Here is a 24,874-nt window from a genome sequence, read left to right as displayed (position 1 = left end):
GTTTAAAAGAATAAACATTTTGGGACAGAATTTTAAGTTATTATAAGGTGACATTTATTTCTTCAGCACAACTACAACCTATATAACCGACTAGAACAACACAAATTATAAATAACAGTATCAACAGCGTGTATAAACATAAAAAGAGAGACTTTTTAATGTCATGAGTTAGAACCCTTGAGGGTATATTATTCCCCGAATTTGGAATCCGGTAGTCAAGTGCAACTTATACTGAAGGTATAAAAAATATTATATTGTAATAATAATAAGGCTAGGCGTTAAGCGTATTGGTGTAATAAATGGAACACAAATCTCCAGTGCCTTCTTGCTGCTTGTACCAACAATTTCAATTTTTAATGCTCAAAAAAATAAAATAAAAACCAAGCTTGAGCAGCACTCACATCCAAACCACAACATTGACAACATAATAATATCATTTCCCAATTACAGGGCTTCGAGCAGCTTTACACTTAATTAACACCTTTTTCCTTTTACTTACTATAAGGCTACGTTTGGTCAGCAGAACCAGGTTCAATTTCATTTATTGAATCCTCAGTTCCTACTTCCTTGTTTAGTGTTTGGTTATCCTGTTTGGATGGTTGATTGTGGATAAAGTTTATTGTCATGAAAGAGAGAAAATACCTGTATCTCTGAAGTTTGTGACACGCCAGTTTTAATAACGCCATCTACGAAAGATCCGGCAAACTGGTGCAGCTCTTTGTTGACAGTTCCAGTAACGTCCAAGCTGTCTTTTTTCTTCTGACCCACAGGAAGAGGTAGCGAGGATGGACGTGTTTGTTGGAGCTGTTGCTTGTGGAATGGAAACGTTTTTCCTCCATCACCCTATAAATAAAAAGTATTTTTTTGATAAACTTACCAAGTTCCAAACCAGTGATATTACCTGTGGAGTGTGAACTGCGATAATATCAGTTTGAGTAGCAATTCCATTCTGATCAGACAAATTAACAACGGCTCCCTGACTAAACATGGACATTACTCTTAAAATATCCTGCATTGAATGTTGTAACTGTTGAATCTGCAATAAAAACGCGATTTTTTAAAAAAAAAAACCTTTAAATTAACAACATACTTGTTCCTGAAGAACTGAACAAGTTTGAGCCAGTTCCCTGACCACGTCAGAATTGTTTTGTGACAAGTTGGTCATGCTAACACTGCCAGACGCACCACCAGTTTCTTGTAACGACGATATTCGTTTCCAAAGTGCGCTTATGGCTTCGGTTTGTAGCATTTGAATTTTCCGCTCACTTTCCAGAGCTGCTTTAGTGGTTTCCATGTCGCAGGCTAGTTTTCTTTAAAACCAAATTAGCCAATCAGTTAGTTAGGGCTGTTAAATTACTTTCTTACTGAATATAGCTGTTAGCTCGTTGATTTTGCAACATCCTGAACATTTCCTGTACATCTTTGTCTTTGTTTCGCGTGTAATAGCCCCGCCACATTTTCTGAATGCAAACTGCAGCTTGAGTGACTTTTTCATTGTTGCTGTTTACGAAATCACGTTGCATTCTTAAATTTAAACTTCAGAAACTTTGGGGGGTTTGGTGTTTAAATTGTAAGTACCTGCGTTCTTCAGCTTTCAGCTGAATTCGTTCCAATTTGGAATCGGACGGTTCAGTTTCGTCATCTGTGCTGGGCGATTTGGTTCTCAGGATTGACGTTTTTTTGTTTGCATCCCTTTTTAATACAAGCAACAATTTTCAGTAAAAATAACATAATCAAAATAAATACTAACAAAATTTTCAATTTAAAGTTAATCACTTACTTGTAATTAGAGTCCACAACCCTTCGTTGTCTATTAGGGGAGGGCGTCCCTCCTTTCCGCTCGTTTATCTGTGACTTAACAAAGGGCGACCCTACCCTACTAGATTTGGGTGATCTTACAGCCTCTACTTGCCTACTTTTAGTAGGGGTGCCTGTGTTTGCTTTACCGAGTCTCTCGATTAAGGGCGGCGGTCTGTAATCAGGGCTCATCAAACTTTCTGGTACTGGTACCATTTTAGTTACTGCTTGCAGCGGACTATTAATTGGTTCCGGTTCTACAATTTTTTATTATGACTTTTGCTTGTAGGTAATTAGAAAGATAAGTACCACGTAGTTTTTCAGGGGTGGAGTAATTTCCAAAGGACTCTGTCATGTTTTTTGCTATGCTTTGCCTCAACATAGAGGCGTCTAAACTTTGAGTCATAATTGATGAGTTGTCAAGGTCACCCCCACCACTAAAAGAGTTGTAACAACTAGCGGACATTCGGTCAGGTGACTTTGTTTTGTTGCTCAACCTTGATGCTGTTTATTAAATTATTAACAATGGGCAGAGTAAAATTTGATCTCTCTTACAATTTAAGCGTGGGGAATTTCTATTTTGGTGTTGCATCCTCTTCTTTGTGGATGGTGATGGTTGAGGTGATGCTATATTAAACTTTTTTAGTCTGTATAGTTTTGAGAGATGTGGGATAACTTACAGTTTGAGGATTGTTCCCTCAACTGTTGCTGGTGATGTTGGGCTTTACTTAATATCAATCTTAACTTCCGGTCCTCTTCGGTTTCTAAAGTTTCCCCAGTTAAAGGACAAACAGTAGCTAAATACTGAACCAGCTCTTTTTGATCTCCAATCCTAAAGTGCCTACCTCTACCTTGAGAGTACAACCATTCAGCCCTTAAACTGATAAAAAAATTCTATTGATGTAGGAATGTCAAGAGGCTGGGAAATACCTCTCAATGGCATCAACCACATAATCATCAATCACATTAACGTTAAGGCACCAATTGATAACAAAAGGCCTGTAATCAAAGCCCCTACACCACATTAGTCAAGGTCATTAACATCATGCAAAACAATTAAAAACACTTGAGATAAAAAAAAGGATACAGGTTGTTACCAGTCATATTAACACAAGGATTATTTGCAATGGATATTTTGGTGAGATTAACCAAATGACCAAGCCTGGAGAGCTCATTCAAGTCTCCAATATTGTTGTTAGCTAAGGTTAGTGTGGTTAGGGAAATTGGTAGAAACCGGTCACATTGACCCAGGTGGTTAATTTTGTTTTTGTGTAAGAATAAATGCTGGAAATATCACACCCTGGTTAGTAATCATTTTACACTCACAACTTTGTCAAAAAGTACCTTAAGGTTCTTCAAGAAGGACAAGTCACTAATGTGTGTTATGCTGTTTTCTGATAAATCCAAATGTTCCAAATTGATGTTAGTATTTAAATGTTCTATAGTCTAAAATCAGGCATTAGAGAGTGTTTATAAGTTTGTTAATAAACTCAATGGGATAAATGTTGTACTAGGTGAACCAATAATTAACAACCAACTCTATGAACATGAATTGACTCAAATCCTACCTGGATTCACCCAGTTAACATTAATTAAAATGAGAATTAAACCTTGATGCTATTCCCAGACAGACAGAGCCACTTCAACCCAGTCAGGTCTTTCAACCCTTCTATCATCAAAATACCATTATTGCTCAAGTCTAAAGTGTGCAAGTTATGAAGGCGGCATACACCATGCATACGCAATAACTGGTTACGACAAGCGGACAGCTAAAAAGTCCACAAAATGTGGTAATGAGTTTTGAAAGCACTTGGAACAACTCACTTTTTCCAATTTTACGAAAGAGTCAATGTTGTCCAGTCTTTGCAGCTCATTATCATTCAGTATTAGTTCAGTCACTTGAGCCTCGCTTGGAGTTAGGGTTAGCTTGAGTTTTTTCAGTTTATTGCCGGTCAAGTCTAGAGTTTCATCAGTTTTACCTAAAAAATACAGTTATCACTAGTAGAAGTCATTAAAGAGTGATGATATTTACCCATAATTTAGCTGGCGTTCACTGGGAGGGATTATTAAAACTTCATCACTAAACTGACTAAACACTAGAAGTATTTAAAAATAATCAATAGATTAATAAAATTGTTTATAAATTATTAGGACCTATAATTAGCCTATAACTTTTTGTTTGTCAATTTCCTGTCAATGGTTTCATACATAAGCCAAAATCACTGACTTAATTCTGTGTATTGTAGGTTGCGTACCTAGACTGCAAATATATTGGCGTTTTCTTTTTTTCCCATACACTTAACGTAACTGAGAGAGACAAACATATATGTCACATCTGATATCTGTCCAATCTGTCAACATAACTTGACAGTGACAAGCTTGTAGCAGCCAAAGTCGAAGATAAAAAGTTGTAAAAGTGGTGATTTCCCTTTGATTTTATTGGTTTTTCGGGTAAATTTCATCAAAAATTCACGTTAATCAGAAGCGAACTAGTTAGGCGATCAATTGTCGTAACGTTCCCCGTGATTTCCGTGCATCGATACGCAGTTTTCGGCCTTCTCCGAGTCCTTGAGGGCAATTGATTATGGTCATGCCAGTTTGAAACAATTAAAAACGCAGCGTTGAATAGCTAATTCCCTTTGAAAATCGTAGATTTTCTGGTTTTTCTGCTTTGTTTCGTTTCAGTTGAGTCGTTTTCAGTAAAACCACCAAGCTGGATCGCATACCAGATTATCTCCGTGATACCATGGATTGGTTCATAGGGTAAGTGGAGTTTTACTGTTTTTAGATAGTATTGTTGTTTTTATAACAGCCTGGAAACAATGCTGTTTACACTCATTATGTTTATAGGCACAATAATCCTGTCTATATGGATATAGCAAATTTTTTTTTAAGTAAGTCAATTTGCCAGGTTGCCTAGTAGATATATCAACTACAGGCCCTTAACCTTGGTGAAACCCTAACAAAAAATTGACTGACTAAGCATTAAAGACAAAAGTAGGCTCAATTACATAACCTTCTTATAAGAGAAAATGGCTGAAACAATTAGTTTTTTTGCTTCAAAACAACAAAGTTCAAGGTTTACTGGAATTGGCCAGGCCAATAAAGAGAGGAAAAGCTATTCTTAGAGGCAAATTGGTGCCCAAATTGCTCCAGGTCTATTGGAAAATCTTGGCCATTACCCACACACCCAGTACAAAATCCAATAACAAAACACAAGCTAGTTAGTTAATTTAATGTGGCTTCTCCTTTGGCCTTTAATTAACTTCAATCTTGATCATTCCAGTTTAGCTAGTATAGAGCCAACCTGAAGGTTGGTTGTTACAGCAATGTGGCTCACTAAGGTGGTTTCAAACAAATCAAAAATTGATAATTCCAAAGTGTTGGTTTTTGATGAGTGTTCTTTGACTAACTGTTTTTGCAGGTACAAGTTTTTGAGGTCTATCTCAAGTTATCCATTTATGATCCATTAGAGAGATTAAATTGTGTCTTATCACACTTTTGGAATAAATTGTTACTTGATTTACTACTGGTGTTCATGATATTAATCAGAAAATTGAAAATTACTGAGTATATGCTATTAATACCAATGTATATTTTCTTTCTAGAGAATACTCTAAAAGCTAATTTAAAATGAGTTTAAAGTGATCAGCAACCTGAAATTTGGTAGTATAGAATCAGATTAGGTAATTGTCAGAAATTTATAATTTTATCACTGTAAAGGTATTGTCTCAAAAACCTTGGATAGACCCTTTATTATATTGTACTTTATGTGTCTTTTCAATTCATGAGTAACAATAGGATGGTTCTTGAAGGTTTCCCACTCCTCTAAAAGACATTTTTGGAATCAAGATAAAACTGGACTCATGAACAAAGTTTTCAAAAGCATAACAGCTGACTTGGGACTTTGAAATTCATTTTTAAGTTATCCCTAATAACATAACTTTAAACTGCTAAACAACATATCAAATACTACTTGGGACAGTTAAATGAGGACTTATGCAGTAGTAACATCTGAAAAAACTTTCAATTTGGTTTACAGAAAAACACGACGTAAAGAGAAAGAAGGTACTGACTCAGCCTCATCAAGTGATTCCAAATTGTACCTGGAAAGTACAGTTTTGGAACGTAAATTACCTGAAATGGACATGAGGCTTTTAGTAGACCTACCGGCTGGTTTGGACTACAATGAATGGCTAGCGTCACACAGTGAGTGTTTAAAAAACCATTGATAAGGGGTTGCTCATCAAAATCTTACAGCGATGGCCCTATTTGATCACGTGAATTTAGTTTACGGGTCAGTTAGCGAGTTTTGTACAGCCAGTAGTTGTCCGGACATGACAGGACCTGGACAAAGGTAGTTGTTACTTTAGTTTGAATTTTTTTGGGGTTGTATGTGTAATTTCAGAACGTACTTGTGGTTTGACGAGAAGGGTAAAAAAACTAAAGTGGCCGCTCCTCAATATATTGACTACGTCATGACGTTTATACAGAAAACTATAAGTGATGAGAATATTTTTCCTACCAAATATGGTTAGTTTTGTACTACGCTCAAACTTTATGGTTTTATTTATTATTTTGTAGCAAACGAATTCCCCGTGTCTTTCGAATCGATAGTAAGGAAAATAGTACGACTGTTGTACCATGTTATAGCACATTTGTACGCGGCCCATTTTAAGGAAGTGGTACTGTTGGGGCTGCACTCCCACTTAAACCAAACCTTTGTCCATTTAATGGCTTTGCACCATCGTTTTTCGCTGATCGATCCCAAAGAAACTGATATTCTAGAAGACTTGGAGGTGATTTTTTTTTGGTTGTGTTGGTCAAATGTAATGTTGGTGATGTTTAGGTGGCGTTGGGTTTGAACCAGGATAGTACCGAAGCGGCGAATAATAACGATAAAAAGGACGCGGTAGACGAAAGTAGAACCCAGTCCAATGATGATACTTGTAAGTTGTTTTGATAGTCTTAGGTCTTGACGTAGTGGCTGATGTTGTGCACCAATTGGATTTGTTCAGTGGCTGAAATTGATTTGCTTTTTCGGTACATGTAAGTCTTGAACTTTTTTTCCGTAGTGTGGTAGATTTGTTTAGTTTTTTTTAATCTAGTCAGTTGTGTCAAGTGAGTGAGGTTTGTGCATGTTCTGTGGAATTTTTTAATTTTGGAGAATTTTGATGGAAGTTTAAACATTTGATAACCCCTAGCTTATTTGCTTAACATATTTTATCAAATTAGTGCAAATTTACTTTAAGGTTTATCTTGACAAATATTAGTCATCCATAAACCTGTGAACAGAATACTTTTAACCTTTTCTTCTTCATTTTTTTAGGTGGTGACAATAAGTCTTAGCTAGGTATGTAAATTAAGAAGAAGGAGTTTTAATTTAAACACCTCTAAAACTATAAGTGACAAACCCAAAACACACACACATACACAGTTTAATTAATGTTTCTTTGTAGATAGAGCGGATGTGATTGTAAAAGACACGATAGTGACTGAATTATTTTTCTAGTGCAACATTATTTATTTTATTATATTATACTTACGACTATTTTTTGACCTTTTCAACGTTGTTTTTTTTTAACTAAAATATCGTCGAGTCTGTGTTATTATATTGTTGTCGATATAAGGTAAATCTAACTATCTCGGTGTTTTCTAGTAGCCAATTTGGGTTGTTCCTAAGGTTGTACTTAAGTTTCTTACACCCCGGACTGATTTGCGACACCAAACAACTGTTCTAACTGAAAATAGCTCTCGAATAGTTTGGACGCAACCCGTAGTTTGTTGTTAAATGATAGTTTCACTGTTAATTGTAACACTCTAGCGGTTAAATTCAAATCTAGCTTTGTCACGGCCCAAAATTTAAACGCATTGTTTTAGTCCAAAAAAACTCCAAAAGTTTGAAATATAAGGGTGAGGTGTGTTTTCACAGTCAGGAAAACAGTAAGAATAGTAAGTAACAAATGTTGTTAATTAGTACATTTCTGCAATGATGATAGTTTCACAAAAAAAATCATTTTACACACTGAACTCCTCATTTTAGAGCCTCCCTCCTAAACGATTATTGTGATCCCGTCAAGACATTTCGAGTTTATTCTAAAATCTATACTATATTATGTACAGTTTGTTCCTCTGAAGAAAAAAGAAAACTCTAGTTACGCTGGATGTAAATATTCTATTATTCTATACTTATTTGTAAAATTTTAGTTTGTTACATTTAGGAGAATATTACAGTAAACGCTATTAGATTGTATAGCATTTGTTGAAGGATATGATTTAAATAAATCGTCAAATGTTTACTTTTTTATTACTGTAATGCTAGAAAGTTGATTTTTATGTCTCCTTCCGCCCTTAAACTCAAATCGACCTGAAGATTGATTTGGGTTGTGTCAGTCGTCATTTTAAATTTGTGCAATAGCCTTTAACTCCAACATGGCGAACTTCTGACCTAAAACCATGATTTTGGTAAAATATAATCAAAAACTTTGATAAAGGAGTACCTATGCAATTTCTAGGTCCTGCACTGAAAGGTAAGTAAGCAAAAGGGTGTCTATTCTTGATATTTTCTGGTAAAAATCGATCAGGATCAAACCTCAAAGGGTCAGCATAAATCTCAGGGTTGCGATGCAAGTCAAAAATGTGCAAATACATCTCTGTCCCTTTAGGGATTGTATATCCAGTGTGGGTTTTAAAGTCCTCGCTGGCTATTCAGGATATAAATGGCACGCTAGGATACAGTCTGAGAGATTCTTTGATCACACGTTCAGTGTATGGTAGATCCTGAAGGGTGGGAAAGGAGGGAGTTGGGCCTATGCTTTTCAGTTCCTCTCTAACCAGTTCCAGGATTTGAGGCCAGATTGTGGAGCAGGAATACCAAAGTTGCTGACGTAGTGTCATGACCCTAAAAAAACTCTCAAATCGTATTATTGTACTTTTGACGGGATTAGGTTTTACCTCAAACATGAAAGTGTCCACTTCCTCCCTTATCCCTTCATAATTTCATACAAAAGCAAATCCAACATTCTTGAAATTTTTTTGTCCAGAATATGTGGTGGCCATTACACTTTCAGCTTTCTCCTCTTTTAGGGCTTTCGCCCTTTCTTTAATAATGCGATATGTAAATTCATGTGGCTGTTTTATTGTGACTTGTTCTTTTTTTGATGCTTCAGTGAAGTGGTAGATAAAGTTGATTAACCTCCATGGTTTCCTTTATCTGTCCACTAAGAAATCCCCCATTTTGTATATGTTTTCCCTGTAAGTTTTAAGGGTTTCTTCTTCAATGTTGCTAATTCCCAAGGAGGTTTCTACAATACATTAAGTGAACAAACTGCCCTGTTATATGCATTATAAAATCGACAACCTGCAAGGTCAAGTGGGTTATTAAGTGCGAAATGCTAATTCCTTTTTCAGTTTGACCAGTCAAGTTGATTTCATTGATTTTCTTTACAAGAAACTCCCATAAACTTTTGTAAAATGTTAAAGTGGAAAGCTTGGGTTAGTAATTTTCGTCTAAACTGCCATTTAGAGCCAGTAGTAATCCTTTACTTAACCATCCTTCAAGGTACTGGTACAATCGGCTTATTTCATATGCTTTCTTTGAGACAGTATGATCTAGAATTATATTTTTACTTGATTTTCATGAAAGTTTTCCTGTTGGTATAAGTACCTCTAAATCAGCTGGGTGGAAAACATTGATAATCACTGAAAAAGGTGGAATTATGATTTTGTATATAGATCCATAGTTCCAATTTCTGGATTTGCAGGAAATCTAAAATTTACAGAAAATTATGAAGACAACAGTACCAATCAACTCAGTACCTACTGAGTACACTTATATCGGGACTAAATTGTAATTTAGCAGAAAAATATCAACAAATATTGCTGTTGAATAACCTATGAAACGATAAGTCTGGATGAAATCGGCTTAGTTTAATGACACGCTACACACACTTTCAGCGCGCGCGCCAGGCAACCTTGGGAATCCGGAAACCATCGTGTCCTTCCGTCCATCATCGCATTCTGGCCACGCCTCCGTTTTCCAAGACGCTCGCTTATTTTTAATTTTGTATCCGGGCGCGAGGAGAACAAACTTCACTCGTTTTGTTCCGGTCACTTTGACAGCTAATAACGTCAAAACCAGTCCGATTTCACTAAACTTAATGGTACTCATTTTCGACTAATTTGGGGACGGGGAATCCATTCCAGCTGTCAAAATGACAGTAATTGTCACTCAATTCGAGACACTGGCAATTTTCGGGTTGTTTGTGGAGATATCAAAAAAGTGATTTCACCAATGGATTGGGCGCCCCAAAATTAGTCAAAAACCACCCTTTACTCGTTTTGTTTTGATAAAAAACGCTTGAGATGAATTATTGTTAATCTGTCACTTTGACAGCTAATAACGTCAAAACCAGTCCGATTTCACTAGGGTTGATGATACTCATTTTCGACTAATTTGGGGACGGGGAATCCATTCCAGCTGTCAAAATGACAGTAGCTGTCACTTAGTTCGAGATCGGCCAAACGGTGTTATCAATCAACTCATGTGGAGATATTTTTAGAAAGCTTGAAAATGTGCTCTATCTTTTGTTTTCTATGATATTTAGACATAATATTCATACATTAATTCATACTTCATATTTGATTTTAAATCGTGTTTTTGTTTGTGCGTAATAAAAATGTCGCCAAAAGTTGAAAAAGTCCGAAAATGTAGTAAAAGTTGGTGCATGGAACCGTGGGCCAAAGGTATGTAGAGCTTCACTGGTTTTCTTGTTGTCTTTAACCATTACTAGCTAAATTTTTGTTGTGACTGTGACAGATTATAGTAGAAATATAGTACCTAGTTACAGTCAAAACTTCAAATATCGAGCATGGGAGCATTCATAAAATATTATACCCCGTGTATATCAATAACTGAATTTTAACTTTCCGATTTGTTTACCGACAAATTTTTTGTTAGTGATTTTTAGTGTAGGTATTTATTTTTTGTTTTAAGGTTTGTGTGTGTGTTGTGGTTACGATGGCCACTCGTCAGTGAGACGTTCAGCCAGATTAAATAACGCGATTACGCGATTCACGATTACGAAAGATCCGCGGAAGAGGCACTTGCGTGCGTCTGAGAAACTCTCATCTCTCCCGCTTGCATAAATAGGACTAAAAATCGCCTTAAAGGCACGATCCGAGTGAAAAATATAGTCATTCCTCGTGGAAACTATAACCGTCACTGTCACATCCACGTGGTCTTGACCTAGGTTTTCACCCTTTCCGCCTCCTGGAAGTGCACCGCACAAGACAATTCCCCGTAGACCTTTAGGAATCCACGTTTCCACTTAGAGGCCCCACATTTCCACTCGACCGGCTGCGGAATTCGGTCGTCAACTCCAAATTTCTCTGAACACCGTTTCAAGAAACGTGGTTTCTTAGCGACAAAAATGGCGCCCACGAAACAGACGTGCGATACGTTTCAAGTTGAAAATCGAAGTCCGTTTTAAGGTTTAGATAGGTACTTTTAAAACTCAGTGCTGCGATTTTGTAAGTAGGCTGTCAGAATTGTAAATTAGTACGACATTATGATGTGCAATAAATGTGTGGCTGTGCATAAAGAACTGCTTTTGTTAATTTTCTTTCATAAATTTCGTTTTATCCCTCTAAAAATTTAAAATAGACAAGTGTAGAAAATTGGCGCTTTTTTGTCCAAAGTTTGGCGGTGACGATAGCCGAAAACCTGGCAACCCTGCCCATAACTGTCTTTGTTGCAACTGGCAACACTGGTTTGTAAATGTTTTTACAGTTTTTTACGATTAAAATAACGCTTTACCGTGGATGTTACGGCACTAATCTCGTAATTATTTATAATTATCGTTAAGCAAGGCACTAAACATGTTGTTAAATTAAATTAAACCTATTATTATTATTAAAAATGTCACATGTGACAAAGACAACTGACAGTGACACTAATATTGGCGCCAAACGCAAACGAGTACGACTCCAAAACATTCCACACACACTCACACCGGTTTGTTATTAAAGAATCTCATTCAATTGTTAACGTTAATAAATTAAAATTATGAAGTGTACTATTCCGGAGATTTCGTGGCACAACCGTGAACCAGTGTTTTCTGTGGATATTTATCCAAAAAATAGTCAGTTTTATAGGTTAGCCTCCGGCGGTAGCGACTGTCATGTACTGGTAAGTTATTTAAATTATTAAATTTTAAACCCCATTAAAAGAAATAAACACATTCAAGATATGGCAAATGAGTATAAACGCAAACGGTGCCGTAGACCAGGAACTGGTATCAGACTTGACCAGGCACCAGAGATCTGTAAATTGTGTGAGGTGGTCTGGTTCCGGCAAATACTTGGCCTCAGGTGACGATGATGCTAATATCATAGTTTGGCAATTAAAGACTGATAATATACCCTTACTGGAAGGTAATTGGAGCTCAATTATTAGAGAGTTCACCTATTCAGACTGTGTTGCAGGTGATAATGGTGACAAAGAAATCTGGATTGTTTACAAAGTGTTAAGAGGTCATAAAGAGGATGTGTATGACATCTGTTGGTCCATTGATGAGTCTAAAATACTGTCAGGGAGTGTGGATAATACTGCTATTTTATGGGATATTGGTAATGGGAAAGTTGATCATATATTGTCAGATCATAAAGGTTTTGTTCAGGTTGGTTAGCTGAGAAAATTTAAACAGTAAAATTTTACTTAAATAACTACTGAAGTTGATGAAATGGTGTTTAAACTAAGTGATTTTTTTAAGGGGGTGGCTTGGGATCCAAAAAATCATTATTTGGCTACTATAAGTACTGACCGGGTGTGTAGGATTTTTGATAAAAATGGCAAACACATTAAATCACGCATCCAGAGAGGAAAAATCACTTCAGGTAGTTGCACAGAGCCTAATTGTTGTCCCTAAATTGTAATTTGGGGGTGCTAGTTCCAGAAGGACACTTTTTGAAAGATAAAGAAGTGAAATACTTCCATGATGACACTTTTAAGTCATTTTTCAGAAGACTCCAATTTACCCCTGATGGTTCTTTGTTGCTAGTCCCATCCGGATTTTTAGAGACTGAGGGCTGTAAAGAACCACTCAATGCCACTTTAGTGTTCACTTTAGACAATTTTAGCTCGTAATATTGGTGAACTGCAGCCTTAACTGTTATATTTTATGAATTATGCTTTTAGTCCAGCAATGATTTTACCCATACCTAGACAGAGCAGTACAGTAGTCCGTTGTTGTCCAGTCTTATACAAATTAAGGGATGAAGGTCCAGAACCAATGATTAAACTGCCTTACCGCATAGTTTTTGCTGTAGGCACCGATCACGACATTATTATATACGATACTCAACAACGTTTACCTATAGCGAGATTTCAAGATATTCACTACACCAGATTAACAGACTTAGCATGGTCTCCGGATGGTTTATTATTAATTGCGTCATCCACTGATGGTTATTGCAGTCTGATCACTTTTGACGAGAATGAACTGGGGGAAACGTTTGACCTGGAAGAAATTCAAGAAAATGTTTTAAACATTAGCTTAGGTTGTGAAGAGTTAGAAAAAGACGAAAATGTAGCTGTCAATGACCAGAATAAGAAAGAGGAAACGGTAAAAGTGAAAAAGCGGCCAAGTTTTCTCGAGCAGTGGGCTTTAAATACCCCGAAAAAGAAACCAAAACTTGAAAATATTGTTACAGAGAGCAAAAAGAGTGATGAGAAGAAAATGGAAGTGGTTGTAATATTGGATTCTCCAGTTAAGTTAGATGATAGCAATTCGAAGCCTGCAAGTGACGTTCCAAAGGGTTGTACGTTAATTAACAAAGGTTTGTAGCATTTTTTCGTCCAAAAACGACCTTAAAACCTTCTCCTGAAGCTTTCCATTAATCTTTCTAGCCGCCTTTTTGATTTGTTTCAGAGTTCAATCAACGGGAACCTAAAAGAATCAAACCGACGCTACTAGAATCGAAACCAAGCACAAGTCATCAAACTACGTCAGATTCAGAGGAAGAATTGGGTCCAGAAGAGCAGCAAGATTACGCAGCCGCCTCTCAGTGTATCAAAGAATTCTTCAGTAAAAAACCTGAGCGGGCAGCGTCACAAATTAACGCCCAACCAATTGCCGTAAAAAGAAAACCCGCCCAAACCACGGAAGTTAAACCGATTGAAGTGAGGAGAAAACCCCGCGGGGAAAGTAAAATTACACCGAATGTGGTCAAAAGTGTGGAAAAGCCCAAGAATGCGTTGTTGAGTTTTCTGCAAAAAGCCGAAAACAAAGTCCAACCTGCCATTGATGAGGATACCAATGAAGAGTTTTGCTTGCAACTGGATGAGTCTCCAGATCCTAAACAAGAGTCAAAAACCACTGAAAATTTAAAAAATACTAGTGAAGTAAAGGAAAGTCAAACTCCAAAAACGCCAAGGCGGGTGCCCTTCATCACCTTGTCTAGTCCAGGACTTAAACCCAAAAAACTGTAAAAGATGCTTCAAGTGTACATATTTATTTTGGTATTATAAAGTTAATAGATTCATATAAGTGTTTGGGAGATAACACCCTTCAAAGTGTGCCTTGATGACTTTCATTTTTAAAGTAAAAATACTGACTTACTCTACCAGTTTATTAACCAAACAAAACAACAAATAGGTCTTTGGGGATTAAATGCAAAAAAAAAACACCTTTGAAATTGGAATGAAAATGGCTTTTAAAGCCTGAACTACCTACAAGAGACCTATAGTGCTAAATCTTAAAATTAGTTGGGTTGCGCCAGGCCGATAACAGCGCATGCCAAACGACCTCCGGCGTTACCAGTCGTTTTGCTCAACTCATGTCCACCTTTACCCAAATCATCAGGATCGGCGTGTACAACTACAGTACGACCCAAGATACTGTTGGGTCCTGTTAATGAAATTTGTTTGTCATGAATGTTGATTTTGGCTATTCCTTCGGCGTTGGCCTCCACATTGCCCAAGTCCCCAACGTGACGCTCCGCGTCCGTAGGGCCTCCATGTTCTTTTTTATCGGGATTAAAGTGGGGTCCAGCTGAAATGCATCCGTTGGTGTTGTCGCCAAATTCGTGGATGTGGAACCCGTGCAGACCTTGTTTAAGACCGGTCAATTGTCCATTCACTTGTACGGCACCCTCGCCTTCCTGTTTTTCAATCGATTAATTCCCTAAATATTCCTAAATGCGGGGAGACTTACCTGGGAGAAGTATACGGTTCCGTTGACGGTTTCACTTTTCAAAACTGCTACCGCTTTAACCATTTTGTATTGATTACAGACCACGGAAGATGCTTACCGATCGGAGTTTAATAGGGAAATGAATAGATAAAAGGGTGAAGGTCACAATGACTCTGGAAAAATTATAATTGTATAATTTCTGATTTGTGTGCAGTGGTGTTGTGTGCACACCGGTAATTATGACATTTATGTGACACTGACAGCTGATAGTAGTAACTGGAAAGTGCATGTTGCCACATCAGTAATAATTACTAATCCAAAAAAATGTCATACGTGTGTTGTTTGAGTAGTTTATTTTTACAAAAGAATACTCGTTTTAGCATACGTACAGAAAGAATGTTTGAATCTTTATTATTCTGGAAAAATGTTTTTTTTTATTTAATGAAATCCAGGGAAAACGTAAATTTGACAACAGCATTATCAATCAAAAAGAAGAGATTCTAAATGCCTGCCTAACTTCACTTTGTACAGTGACTGTTTGCTTTGCGTTGTGTGGGTTATTTTGACTAAGTCAAATTGGATAAAAAAATCTCGAAAACTGCATTTAAAACAAAGCGCAAATCGAATTCTTCACAAAAATGGTAAGTATTCTTTCTCCTGCTTTGCATATTTACAAAAACACCCCCCAAAAAACAGCCTTTTCAGTTCGATTTTGGGGTTTTAGTAGTCAGGTGTGTCACACACTCCTTAAACCGGTGGCACGTGCACTCAAAATATCATTTTTCAAGAAATTTAAAATCCAAATCAAGTCATAAGCGAACTCAAACCCTGCCATTTTTGGTTCCTACCACTTTATGTGGTTAATTAAGTTGCAAGATCCCTTTATTAAAGGGTTGAATGAGCAAGTCAGGTGCTGCCAAATATCTCTTAAAAAAGACACTTTTTTGGACTTCATTTAGATTGTATTTGATGTTTTTGATTATTTCAAGGTTTCCTTAAATCCCGTTCGAATTTTGAAAGAAAATGCTGAGGAAGAGAAAGCTGAAATTGCTAGGTTGAGCAGTTTTGTGGGTGCCATTGCTATTGGTGATTTGGTTAAAAGCACATTAGGGCCTAAAGGTAAAAATGGTTAATTAGCTCAGTTAAACACGTCTATTGTCATCTAAGAAGTTATATGACATTCACTCAAGGATGGCCAAAAAATTCAAATGACTCCAAACATTTACTTTCTTATAAACAAAAAATGAAATTATGTAGGAATGGACAAAATTTTGGTGTCCAGCGGTCGAAATGCTGGTTCAGTAGAAGTAACAAATGATGGCGCCACCATCTTAAAAGCTGTGGGGGTGGATAATCCTGCCGCCAAAGTCTTAGTGGATATGTCCAAAGTGCAGGACGACGAAGTGGGTGACGGCACCACTTCTGTCACGGTTTTAGCGTCCGAATTGTTGAAAGAAGCGGAAAAACTCGTCGATCTGAAACTTCACCCTCAAACTATTATAGGGGGGTGGCGTAAAGCGTCCGATATTGCCCGCAAGGCTCTTACTGATGCCTCACAGGTATTTTGGTTTGGATTAGGTTTGTTGCCGTTTATTCACACTTTCTATGTAGGATAACAGTGCTAATTTGGATAAATTCCGTGAAGACCTGTTAAACATCGCCAGAACTACTTTAAGTTCAAAAATCTTGTCACAACATAAAGAGCATTTTGCCAAATTGGCAGTGGATGCCGTGTTAAGACTGAAAGGAACTGGTAATCTGCAAGTATGTTAGAGTTTTTGGTTTAAGCCCGAATCAACATTATTGTGCATTTAAGTCAATTCAAATCATCAAAAAAACTGGAGGAACTTTGGAAGAGTCCTTCCTTGAAGACGGTTTTCTTCTGGATAAAAAACCTGGGGTGCATCAACCTAAAAGAGTGGAAAACGCCAAAATTCTGATTGCTAATACGCCAATGGATACAGACAAAATTAAAGTGTTTGGCTCCACTATCAAGGTTGGTTTGGGAGAGTTTGAGTGAGGTTAAGTTACCTCTGACGGTTTTTAGGTGGATTCTCTGGCAAAAATTGCGGAATTAGAATCCGCAGAGAAGGAAAAAATGAAAGACAAAGTTGCTAAAATCCTAAATCACAACTGTAACGTTTTTATAAATCGTCAATTGATTTATAACTACCCGGAGCAGTTGTTTGCTGACGCTGGGGTTATGGCAATTGAACACGCCGACTTTGACGGTATCGAAAGGTTGGCTTTGGTCACCGGAGGTGAAATTGCCTCCACTTTCGACACACCTCAGTCAGTGAGGCTTGGCACTTGCGACTTGATCGAGCGGATTATGATCGGCGAGGACACTTTGTTGCGTTTCAGTGGCGTGGCATTGGGGGAGGCGTGTTCTATAGGTAGTTTATCAGCAATTTTTACAAACCAGTGGATTTCTGCACAGCTAATTTCAGTTATACGAGGGGCAACCCATCAAATTATCGAAGAGGCCGATCGATCTTTGCACGATGCTTTGTGTGTCCTAGCCGCCACTGTTAAAGAAAGCCGCGTTGTTTATGGAGGAGGATGCAGTGAAACTCTGATGGCTGTTGCCGTTAGCAACGCCGCTTTGAATACTCCTGGCAAAGAGGCTGTTGCCATGGAAGCTTATGCACGGTTCGTAAAGATTTTTCTGGCCTGACTGTGCTTAGTAGCTTGTGTCAGATTTAATTATCAAATCTGTTTTGTATAGTGCTCTCCTGCAATTACCAACCATAATAGCCGATAACGCTGGTTACGACTCCGCCCAATTGGTAACAGAACTCAGGGCGGCCCACAATAAAGGTAAAAGTTACCAACCTTGCATCTAATTAGTTATAGAAATTTCTATGGTATTAGGTCAATCCACAATGGGTTTGAACATGGATAAAGGAGAGATTGGCGACATGCTACAATTGGGGATTACCGAATCATTTGCGGTGAAACGGCAAGTTTTAATTTCGGCAACAGAGGCTGCAGAAATGATTGTCAGGGTAGACAGTATCATCAAAGCGGCTCCGAGACAGCGAGTTGAGGATAGGGGGCACTGCTAAGTTCTAATTTTGTCTAGTTTAACGTCGGCAAACGTATAATAATCTGCGAGACGATAATTTGTATTCTATTTTTGCACCAGTCTCTGCTCTGTTCGTGTTTTTGTATTAACGCATTTTTCTTTTCTAAATAAATAACAATCTCGAACCGCCTTTTATTAAATTATTGTAGCGCTTTTCCTTGGTTTTATTGCCTCGAGCGCCACCTTCGTTATTTATAGTGGTTGAAGGTCCACTTTACGGTGCCTGGGTAGCCTTTAGACAGCTGAAGAAAGTTCCAGGGGTTTTCAGGAAACACGAGAGTAAAACAACTGTATTGCGACTTTTATTTTTACGGTAACGGTTAATTAATGAACGCAAGCTATATCTTCATTTCAGTTGTGCCACAAGCCTTAGAACATCTGTCACTTTAGGTCTTGTACGAATTGCCTCATTGCGGATTATATCCCTTAAAGCGATTTCTATCATAGCCCTTTCCATTGCTCGTTGGGTGGTTTGCAGTTTATTGGCAAATTTGCGGGTAATTGCTATTGTCTGTAGTCCATATGTGAGAACCGGCATCAAACACTCTCCTTTTCAAATTTACAGGAAATTCACTAGGATAAATCCTAGGCTGTCCAGGAGAGGCCTACTCTTTTTGTGATTTCAGAAGATTAATTTTTATTATTAAATTACTGAAGTACTTCTCATTTTTATTAATTTGTTTAAAGTAACTCAGGAGAAACAATAAAACTGATAGAGTAAAATCTAACTTTTATTATTTAGCTAATCACATTTGAAAGGGTATAAAATCAATATCCTAACAATAATAAAAAAAACAGTAGTAGTAGTATAAAATATACTGAAATATGTATATGCGTTTAATTTAAATATGTATAGGTATATGGATTACAAACGTACGTTTTCGCTTAAATAAAGTGATAATATTATATTGAACAAATGTAATGGTGATCGAGACCTCCATCAGCCCAAAATTGTGATTCTTTAACAGTTTGTATAGCAAACTTAGAATTCGTAATCTAGTAAGTTTCGCTCTTGTTACGCCTGAGGTGAAGAGTGATAGTTTAAAGTCTTTTTTATAAAAATACTGATTTAATGAGACAAGTATGCGAATTTTGGAATGTTATGATAGTTTAAGCTCCAGTTTATCAAAGTTTGATAAATTGCCTTAAACCAGTTTAGGTGCCAAATGGTTTTTAATCTCCACCTCAGATGCGTAGTTTCGTTAAACTCTAACGTTAAGTTACTGACTTAGAATGCGAATATACAGTCTTCTCGTTCATTGTGAAAAATTATAATAAATAATTACATACCGTTCTACTATGCGCTACTTTATAATGCGTATTACAGAAAGAGAGCGGTTTGATTTAAATTGTCCTGGAACTAGATTACAGTAAAACAGATATAATATGCATTGTTGATTTGTTTGGTAGACCTCTATCTTTTATTAAAAAAGCTAATTCAGCTTCATCTTGTTTCAAATAACCCGTAAAAAAAGAGCAAGGTCTACCAACGCTAAAAAACATTCTCAAAAAAGCGTTCTAAAAATTTTGGGTACAAAAAAGTCACCCCATGCACGAAATCACTACTTGACTAGTTCCTGAGACTTTTTTGCCTACATGTATTGAATTGAAGTCCGCCTTAATATAAGTTCAATCGATCAATGTAGGTTCTTTCGTTTTAAGTTTAAATCGATGGCACAACTGTGAGGACCTTAAGAAAACTCGCATTGATCGATATCCATCGTTTCGAACTTTCTCATAGCCAATTCGAGCTTGCTTTGGCCTATTAATGACTATCTAATCATCTCCAAATACTTTTGCTTGTGTTTGGCTAGCATTTCCGTGACCGTCACTAGAGTTTTTATTGATTGATTGACCTTAGCAACCGCCTGTAATTCGGTTAAGTGTGCCACGCAAATATGGTGCAAAGTAGCCAGTTCTTTGGCTGTGTCTGGTTTGGAGGTGATTCGAGGCTCGCCAGGATCACCAACCGCTGATAATTGATCCAAAAATACTACCATTCTCTCCTTGTTTTTTAGAATGAAAGGGTTTACCACCTCCATGTATGGTTCCTGTAAGGTTCAATTTAAAAACTTGTTAAAAACCTGCAAGTAAACGTACTTTTCCTCCAAATTCTACTAAGTTAGCCAAGTTCTGCAGGCATTTGGCCACCATAACTAAACTGCGGGTGGCTGATGGACTGGGTTGTTCGCTAACCAATCCAAACTGTCTTGGGTTGAGTAAGGCGGGGCATAGTAACCTACAAATAAAAAAGAGTGACAAAACCGAAAATATTTATGAAAGGGACATATGGAATACCGTAGAAAAACAAAGCCCGATACTACCCGAGTCCGGACGTGTCGTTCGTCCGGCCATTTGGCCACGGCAGCTTTTTGCAAACAACCGCAAATGTACCGAACTGGTCTTGGACAGGCGTCCGGTGATGTAAAAATGCTCAAAGTTACTTGATCCAGCACCTACAATTACGGGAGTATTTACGTTTACAAACACCAAAATAGGACATTTTAGGTGTTAAATAATAAGAAACTACCTGCAGTAAAAACTCCGCATTGTTACACGCATCGTCTAAAGAATCCATTTTAGCTGGGTTAAGCTCAGCAGATTGCTTACTCTCTAACAACCTGAGCACAATTTCCAAAACCGCCGCCTAAAAATTATAACTGGTAAGACTTACCGAAATTTTAAAAGACAGAATAGGCAAACCTGCAAAAACCCTCCACACTCTGCCTTCATATATAAATCCATCAAAGTCGTGGACAACGACGCAGCCCTGAACAAAGTACTCGTTTCAGTTTCTCTGGCAATCTCGGCGCTGTTTAACTCCTTGAGCAGTTCGGTTTCGCGCCCCTCCGCTCTGGTTTATCATTAAAATCAAATTAAAGACAAGAGTCAGCAATTTACCTGAACACCCGAAGTAAAGCGGTGGCCAATGGGGCCCGATCAGCGTGACACAGTTCCGCCAACGTTTTCACTGAAGCCAGACCTGGTTCCAGCAATAATTGTTGTAAGGGACTGTACTCTTCAGCCGGCATGACCAAGTCGTGAAGGTACCTGGTGCGCAGTCTCAACGAACCCCACTCACCCATCGGCGTTAGGCCTGATAGAGCGTACCACTCTTCCCGCTCCTCACCGTTACCTACACCCCCATTTATAATTTTGTTTACGTTCTGTTGAATCCAAACCTAACCTAAAGCAGACAAATCCACATGGAGCTCTGCGACTTCGGTATCTTTTCCACGTTTGCCTTTGTTGTATACCGTAAGCGAAAAGGACATAACATCACAAGGAACGTCACTATACAGAGATTTTATTTTTAAGCGTCTCTGTGGGTTTGTGCCTGAAAACTTACTCAAAAACAAACTCCTCGTCCCATACAGGATCGGGAGTGCTTTTCGCTCTCGTTCTAGCTATCCTCACTTGGGCGTTAAACTGTACAGTAACATAAGGTAGCGGTACCAGTTTGTACGGCAGTCTGTGAGCGTCCAGAATGTGCAAGGTGAGAGAACGAAGCTCTCGTAATCTCGGAACCTATCACAATAATAGATTATTACAATCAAGTGTTAAGTGTGAGGCAAAGAACAGACTTTGGCAGTGGCTCTGCTTAATTGTGGCACGCACAAAGGCTTCAAAGCGTTCGCCCACTCTTGACACTCTTCAGGAGAACGGGCGGCCAAATGGGTGGACGTGGCCAAACAAGGCAGCGCACGCTCGACAATTTGCAGGCAATTGGAACGTTCCCACAGACTGTCGTGCACCTAAATTTTAAATCGTTTGATTTTGGGCTTGAAGTGTTAAGGGAGGAAATAAACCTGGTATAAATAAGCGCAGGACAAATCAATCAAACCCTTCGGCTTGGTGCGCTTAGGGTTATCGTAGAAACACAAATGGGTATCGGTACCGTCCACTAATAGGACAAAGTACAGCAACTTCCATTTTTTGGCACCTTTATCCGATTTGCGGTGTAAATATCCTTGATGCTAAAAAACCATTTGAGGAATAAATAACTTTCAAACTTGAAGCTTTACCTTAATGCCTCGCATTTTTTTCAATCCAGCTTGGTCTCTGCACTCCCTTAGAGTGGCGTAAATTTTCTCAGCTTCCGATTTGGCCTTTTGGTTCTCAGGTACCCAATCCAATTGCTTGCTACCATCCACCACAAGCTACTCAGATTACAACAATTACTAACACTCAAAATAGGTTTTAAAAATGAATTCTAACCGGATGTTGCAAAGTATAACCCTCAACAATCTGCTCCTTCCTGTAGCGATTAATTACGGCGTCCAGACATTCAAATATCCTCCCCCCCATCAAATATCTGACACCTTTTTTCTCAATCCTGAATCGTTGTATCTGATTGTTGATGTGGAAAAACAAAGAATAATCACCAGGAGAATTGTCACTGGGTCGTACTAAAAAACTTCCAGGACCCGCTAAAATTTACCCTTCAAATTATACTGTTTGACAACCACTGAAATTACCCACCCTTAACTAATAAATCAACGGCCTCGTTTTTAGTACAATTAGGGTGAAACCAAGGAAATACTGTGTTTGGATCTATACTGTCATCCAAGTCTTCTACCAGTTCGCGGAATATCATTCCTACAATGTTTTAATGCATAAAAACTGAATTGAGAAAAAATACGATTAAATACCCTGTTCTCCAGTTCGGTGGGCGGTAACCCACAACCACCCGTTATCCATATCGTTATGAACAAAAAAAATATCGCCCTTCTTGAAAGTGAGCTCGTCAGTGTCGGGCATTTTTGTGTAAGGCAGAATTGCCACAACCCTCTACAAAAAACTCACACTTAACAAAAACACGTTAACATTTTTATTCTAGAAAACCTTTTTATCGTTTACGGGTTCCGGTGGAGGTACCGGCAGTACCAGTCTTTCTCGTTTGAGCAAATCACTACACTCGGTGTAATACCCTACCAAATCGTTGAGTGATACAAATTGTCGACCTCCGATATAAAAATCACCACAAACTGCAGTTATTCTAAAAACATCCCCATTTAACCAGAAACTTTGTAATTAAAAAAAAACTTTACCGAAAGTGATTCATGCCGGTTCGGCCTAAGTAGGATAAAACGTAGGAACCCGGTTTTCGGTCGCTTTCTCTGACTAGATACGATCCTAGTTTATTACAGTTCCACAACCGTTCTTCTGCTTGATACCTAGTAAATAAAGGTGTGTTTTAAATTTTAAACATTTTGTTTTTATTTGTTCAGTTCAGTTTAAGGTTTCTTAATATTCTAGTATAATCGAGAGGAAAAAGAAAATACAAAATGTTTATCTAAAAGGAGTATTATTACTATTTTTGTTCTTTTTTGACATTCGTTTTTAGGCTTCATGGAGTGAGCAGACCAAATGTGACGTCACGATGACGTAATTTGGCAAAACCATAACTTGAGCAACTGTCAAATTACGTCATTCTGACGTCACACTCGGTATGCAGGCTCTATGAAGCCTGAAATCAAATGCGGCCCCAATGGGTCACATGACAACCATTGTTATTTGCAAAAAGAAAAAAACAGTGTGGTCAACTGTCAAATGACGTTACACAGCACCCTTCGTCTTAATTCCAGTAGAAATAGTTTGAAACACAAAGGTGGCATTTCATTTGAGGTTCCATGGAGCAAAATTGATTTATGTAAGTTAACAGAACCATATATTGACCAACTATTATCCTGTTTTTGTTTGAAAGAAGCTTGAAAAAAACTAATTGTCAGTTGTATAGGCAACACCGCAAATCGAAATCATAGGCTGATTGATGGATGTCATCTTATGTAGATGACAATGTGCGTCTATTTCTCTCTGTTTAATACAAATAAAAAAGGATGAAACTATACTAAGAGCATATTTGGTTGCCTATGATAAAATCATGCATTAAAGTAAAACAATTGAAAAATCATGCATTAATGGGACTCATATAATAAACGATTTTGCATTCGTTATCATCCATTAAAAAGGCTGTTAATGCCATGTCCACTGAAAATTAATTTTAATTGCACTTTTTTCTTTTAAACATTATACTAAACTTAAAATAGTTCTATTAAAGGCAATAACTAAATACAACTTACCTGTCAAGTCTTCCATGATACCATAAAGTTTCAGCAGGAGCGTAATGAGCAGAATCCCCCAAATCTAGGTCTTCAGGTTCCTTGGCCTGACCACCAGCGGGCTCATTAGGTTCATTACCATCATCACTGCCAGTGCTGGGAGACCCCAGTTGTTTCTCTTTTTGTCTCAAGTCCGCCATCGCTCTTCAAGTGACCGGAGAGTTCCAAAAATCTAAAGTTGTTCCAAAAGAGAGTAGAATTAAAATGCAAGGGTCTTTGACTACCACTTTCAGTTCCCTGGAAGTCAATGACCAAACGCTTCCAGGAACCGATAACTCCTCGCGAAGATAAAACAAACAAATAAAAGTGGGTTTAGTAGGGCTGATTCATTTTAAACCTGGGTTTAAAAGCAAACAACCAATAAAACCATTATCAATTTGAAAGAAAAATAAACAAGATGGCCCCAGCTGATAAATCATAAGAGGATTTACTATTTACCTTATACGATCTGGGTTTTGGCACTTGCAATTAACATTTCCGGTTTCCGACGCTATAAGTGACCCCCGGGGAGACTTTGAACTTTTTTTACTTCCTTTTTAGACCGTAAAATTGAATTATTTATTATTTAAATACAAAAGATTTTTGTTTATTGACGTTCAACAAATCACTTCCTTTCTGCTGTCACAAGATGACAATGCGTCGTTGCCAGATGCAGTAAGTCATTCCTAGTGTTG

The 24,874-nt window shown here is 37.7% G+C and overlaps 6 protein-coding genes, 1 long non-coding RNA gene and 1 pseudogene across 14 annotated transcripts; 3 read left to right on the top strand and 5 right to left on the bottom strand.

Annotated features, from left to right (window-relative positions):
* Nucleotides 1–30: 30 nt before the first annotated feature.
* Cep97 (centrosomal protein 97kDa) lies at nucleotides 31–4,001 on the bottom strand. Its single transcript, XM_081990068.1, has 16 exons — nucleotides 3,830–4,001; nucleotides 3,622–3,776; nucleotides 3,408–3,566; nucleotides 3,142–3,243; nucleotides 2,885–3,081; nucleotides 2,728–2,811; nucleotides 2,478–2,677; nucleotides 2,353–2,424; nucleotides 2,107–2,301; nucleotides 1,781–2,054; nucleotides 1,579–1,692; nucleotides 1,366–1,524; nucleotides 1,091–1,310; nucleotides 902–1,036; nucleotides 643–843; nucleotides 31–587 (listed from the first exon to the last, which is right to left on the bottom strand). The coding sequence occupies exons 1-16, from the start codon at nucleotides 3,831–3,833 to the stop codon at nucleotides 507–509; spliced, it is 2,352 nt and encodes a 783-aa protein (XP_081846194.1). The 5' UTR covers nucleotides 3,834–4,001; the 3' UTR covers nucleotides 31–506.
* A 160-nt stretch (nucleotides 4,002–4,161) lies between these two features.
* LOC145735944 (MOB kinase activator-like 2) lies at nucleotides 4,162–8,094 on the top strand. 5 transcript variants are annotated; one of them, XM_081990096.1, is made up of 8 exons: nucleotides 5,072–5,221; nucleotides 5,840–6,006; nucleotides 6,058–6,154; nucleotides 6,206–6,330; nucleotides 6,382–6,596; nucleotides 6,647–6,746; nucleotides 7,127–7,150; nucleotides 7,257–8,094. In XM_081990096.1, the coding sequence occupies exons 1-7, from the start codon at nucleotides 5,127–5,129 to the stop codon at nucleotides 7,144–7,146; spliced, it is 819 nt and encodes a 272-aa protein (XP_081846222.1). In that variant the 5' UTR covers nucleotides 5,072–5,126; the 3' UTR covers nucleotides 7,147–7,150; nucleotides 7,257–8,094. The 5 variants fall into 5 exon arrangements, 3 of the variants coding, with proteins under 3 accessions (XP_081846223.1, XP_081846222.1, XP_081846221.1); XR_014179811.1 differs by having other exon boundaries at nucleotides 5,074–5,221; nucleotides 6,647–6,846; XM_081990097.1 differs by lacking the exon at nucleotides 5,072–5,221 and adding an exon at nucleotides 4,162–4,560 and having other exon boundaries at nucleotides 7,127–8,094.
* LOC145736115 (cytochrome P450 4C1-like) lies at nucleotides 7,953–8,998 on the bottom strand (annotated as a pseudogene). The gene is made up of 5 exons (XR_014179833.1): nucleotides 8,993–8,998; nucleotides 8,862–8,928; nucleotides 8,752–8,786; nucleotides 8,298–8,698; nucleotides 7,953–8,245 (listed from the first exon to the last, which is right to left on the bottom strand). The product of XR_014179833.1 is annotated as a cytochrome P450 4C1-like (transcript).
* Nucleotides 8,999–9,268: 270 nt separating this feature from the next.
* LOC145735951 (uncharacterized) lies at nucleotides 9,269–9,896 on the bottom strand. 2 transcript variants are annotated; one of them, XR_014179813.1, is made up of 3 exons: nucleotides 9,620–9,896; nucleotides 9,464–9,565; nucleotides 9,269–9,408 (listed from the first exon to the last, which is right to left on the bottom strand). It is a non-coding gene; the product is annotated as an uncharacterized LOC145735951 (long non-coding RNA). The 2 variants fall into 2 exon arrangements; XR_014179812.1 differs by having other exon boundaries at nucleotides 9,464–9,896.
* Nucleotides 9,897–11,731: 1,835 nt separating this feature from the next.
* Caf1-105 (chromatin assembly factor 1, p105 subunit) lies at nucleotides 11,732–14,691 on the top strand. 2 transcript variants are annotated; one of them, XM_081990074.1, is made up of 7 exons: nucleotides 11,737–11,986; nucleotides 12,045–12,231; nucleotides 12,283–12,476; nucleotides 12,570–12,693; nucleotides 12,747–12,939; nucleotides 12,995–13,635; nucleotides 13,728–14,691. In XM_081990074.1, the coding sequence occupies exons 1-7, from the start codon at nucleotides 11,864–11,866 to the stop codon at nucleotides 14,285–14,287; spliced, it is 2,022 nt and encodes a 673-aa protein (XP_081846200.1). In that variant the 5' UTR covers nucleotides 11,737–11,863; the 3' UTR covers nucleotides 14,288–14,691. The 2 variants fall into 2 exon arrangements, with proteins under 2 accessions (XP_081846199.1, XP_081846200.1); XM_081990073.1 differs by having other exon boundaries at nucleotides 11,732–11,986; nucleotides 12,045–12,476.
* On the bottom strand, nucleotides 14,414–15,228 carry Sod1 (Superoxide dismutase 1). Its single transcript, XM_081990103.1, has 2 exons — nucleotides 15,012–15,228; nucleotides 14,414–14,958 (listed from the first exon to the last, which is right to left on the bottom strand). The coding sequence occupies exons 1-2, from the start codon at nucleotides 15,072–15,074 to the stop codon at nucleotides 14,560–14,562; spliced, it is 462 nt and encodes a 153-aa protein (XP_081846229.1). The 5' UTR covers nucleotides 15,075–15,228; the 3' UTR covers nucleotides 14,414–14,559.
* Nucleotides 15,229–15,474: 246 nt separating this feature from the next.
* On the top strand, nucleotides 15,475–18,208 carry CCT2 (chaperonin containing TCP1 subunit 2). The gene is made up of 9 exons (XM_081990079.1): nucleotides 15,475–15,631; nucleotides 15,980–16,109; nucleotides 16,248–16,549; nucleotides 16,602–16,754; nucleotides 16,807–16,986; nucleotides 17,038–17,386; nucleotides 17,441–17,642; nucleotides 17,719–17,810; nucleotides 17,865–18,208. Exons 1-9 carry the CDS (start codon nucleotides 15,629–15,631, stop codon nucleotides 18,056–18,058), a joined length of 1,605 nt encoding a protein of 534 aa, XP_081846205.1. The 5' UTR covers nucleotides 15,475–15,628; the 3' UTR covers nucleotides 18,059–18,208.
* Nucleotides 18,209–18,796: 588 nt separating this feature from the next.
* On the bottom strand, nucleotides 18,797–24,821 carry vap (RAS p21 protein activator vap). Its single transcript, XM_081990067.1, has 18 exons — nucleotides 24,639–24,821; nucleotides 24,162–24,372; nucleotides 23,130–23,255; nucleotides 22,924–23,077; nucleotides 22,731–22,869; nucleotides 22,561–22,677; nucleotides 22,297–22,508; nucleotides 22,104–22,238; nucleotides 21,888–22,055; nucleotides 21,663–21,833; nucleotides 21,428–21,606; nucleotides 21,266–21,372; nucleotides 20,980–21,214; nucleotides 20,782–20,932; nucleotides 20,609–20,725; nucleotides 20,377–20,534; nucleotides 20,179–20,317; nucleotides 18,797–20,129 (listed from the first exon to the last, which is right to left on the bottom strand). The coding sequence occupies exons 2-18, from the start codon at nucleotides 24,338–24,340 to the stop codon at nucleotides 19,851–19,853; spliced, it is 2,766 nt and encodes a 921-aa protein (XP_081846193.1). The 5' UTR covers nucleotides 24,341–24,372; nucleotides 24,639–24,821; the 3' UTR covers nucleotides 18,797–19,850.
* Between the last annotated feature and the right edge of the window lie 53 nt (nucleotides 24,822–24,874).

The sequence above is a fragment of the Ips typographus genome, linkage group LG11, assembly GCF_016097725.1.
Source record: "Ips typographus isolate SLU linkage group LG11, UJ_Ityp_2.0, whole genome shotgun sequence".
Lineage (NCBI taxonomy): Eukaryota > Metazoa > Arthropoda > Insecta > Coleoptera > Curculionidae > Ips > Ips typographus.
Note: the sequence above shows the minus strand (reverse complement) of the source record. Positions and strands in the feature narration are given on the sequence as shown.

Bases quoted from the DNA above. Each gene is read 5' to 3' on its own strand.
- Cep97 (XM_081990068.1), bottom strand. The intron at 2,678-2,727 runs GTATTTCCCAGC...TTTTTTTATCAG, and splicing joins GTGGTTGATGCCATTGAGAG to TTTAAGGGCTGAATGGTTGT. The intron at 1,311-1,365 runs GTAAGAAAGTAA...TTGGTTTTAAAG, and splicing joins CGAGCTAACAGCTATATTCA to AAAACTAGCCTGCGACATGG.
- LOC145735944 (XM_081990096.1), top strand. From the start codon at position 5,127: ATGTGGCTCACTAAGGTGGTTTCAAACAAATCAAAAATTGATAATTCC. The intron at 6,155-6,205 runs GTAGTTGTTACT...GTGTAATTTCAG, and splicing joins ATGACAGGACCTGGACAAAG to AACGTACTTGTGGTTTGACG. The intron at 6,597-6,646 runs GTGATTTTTTTT...GGTGATGTTTAG, and splicing joins ATATTCTAGAAGACTTGGAG to GTGGCGTTGGGTTTGAACCA.
- Caf1-105 (XM_081990073.1), top strand. From the start codon at position 11,864: ATGAAGTGTACTATTCCGGAGATTTCGTGGCACAACCGTGAACCAGTG. The intron at 12,940-12,994 runs GTAATATTGGTG...TTATGCTTTTAG, and splicing joins ACTTTAGACAATTTTAGCTC to TCCAGCAATGATTTTACCCA. The intron at 13,636-13,727 runs GTTTGTAGCATT...GATTTGTTTCAG, and splicing joins TTGTACGTTAATTAACAAAG to AGTTCAATCAACGGGAACCT.
- Sod1 (XM_081990103.1), bottom strand. From the start codon at position 15,074: ATGGTTAAAGCGGTAGCAGTTTTGAAAAGTGAAACCGTCAACGGAACC. The intron at 14,959-15,011 runs GTAAGTCTCCCC...ATTGAAAAACAG, and splicing joins GAACCGTATACTTCTCCCAG to GAAGGCGAGGGTGCCGTACA.
- CCT2 (XM_081990079.1), top strand. The intron at 16,110-16,247 runs GTAAAAATGGTT...GAAATTATGTAG, and splicing joins AAGCACATTAGGGCCTAAAG to GAATGGACAAAATTTTGGTG. The intron at 16,550-16,601 runs GTATTTTGGTTT...CTTTCTATGTAG, and splicing joins CTCTTACTGATGCCTCACAG to GATAACAGTGCTAATTTGGA.
- vap (XM_081990067.1), bottom strand. From the start codon at position 24,340: ATGGCGGACTTGAGACAAAAAGAGAAACAACTGGGGTCTCCCAGCACT. The intron at 22,870-22,923 runs GTTTTCTAGAAT...AGTTTTTTGTAG, and splicing joins AACCCGTAAACGATAAAAAG to AGGGTTGTGGCAATTCTGCC. The intron at 22,678-22,730 runs GTATTTAATCGT...AAAACATTGTAG, and splicing joins CCACCGAACTGGAGAACAGG to GAATGATATTCCGCGAACTG.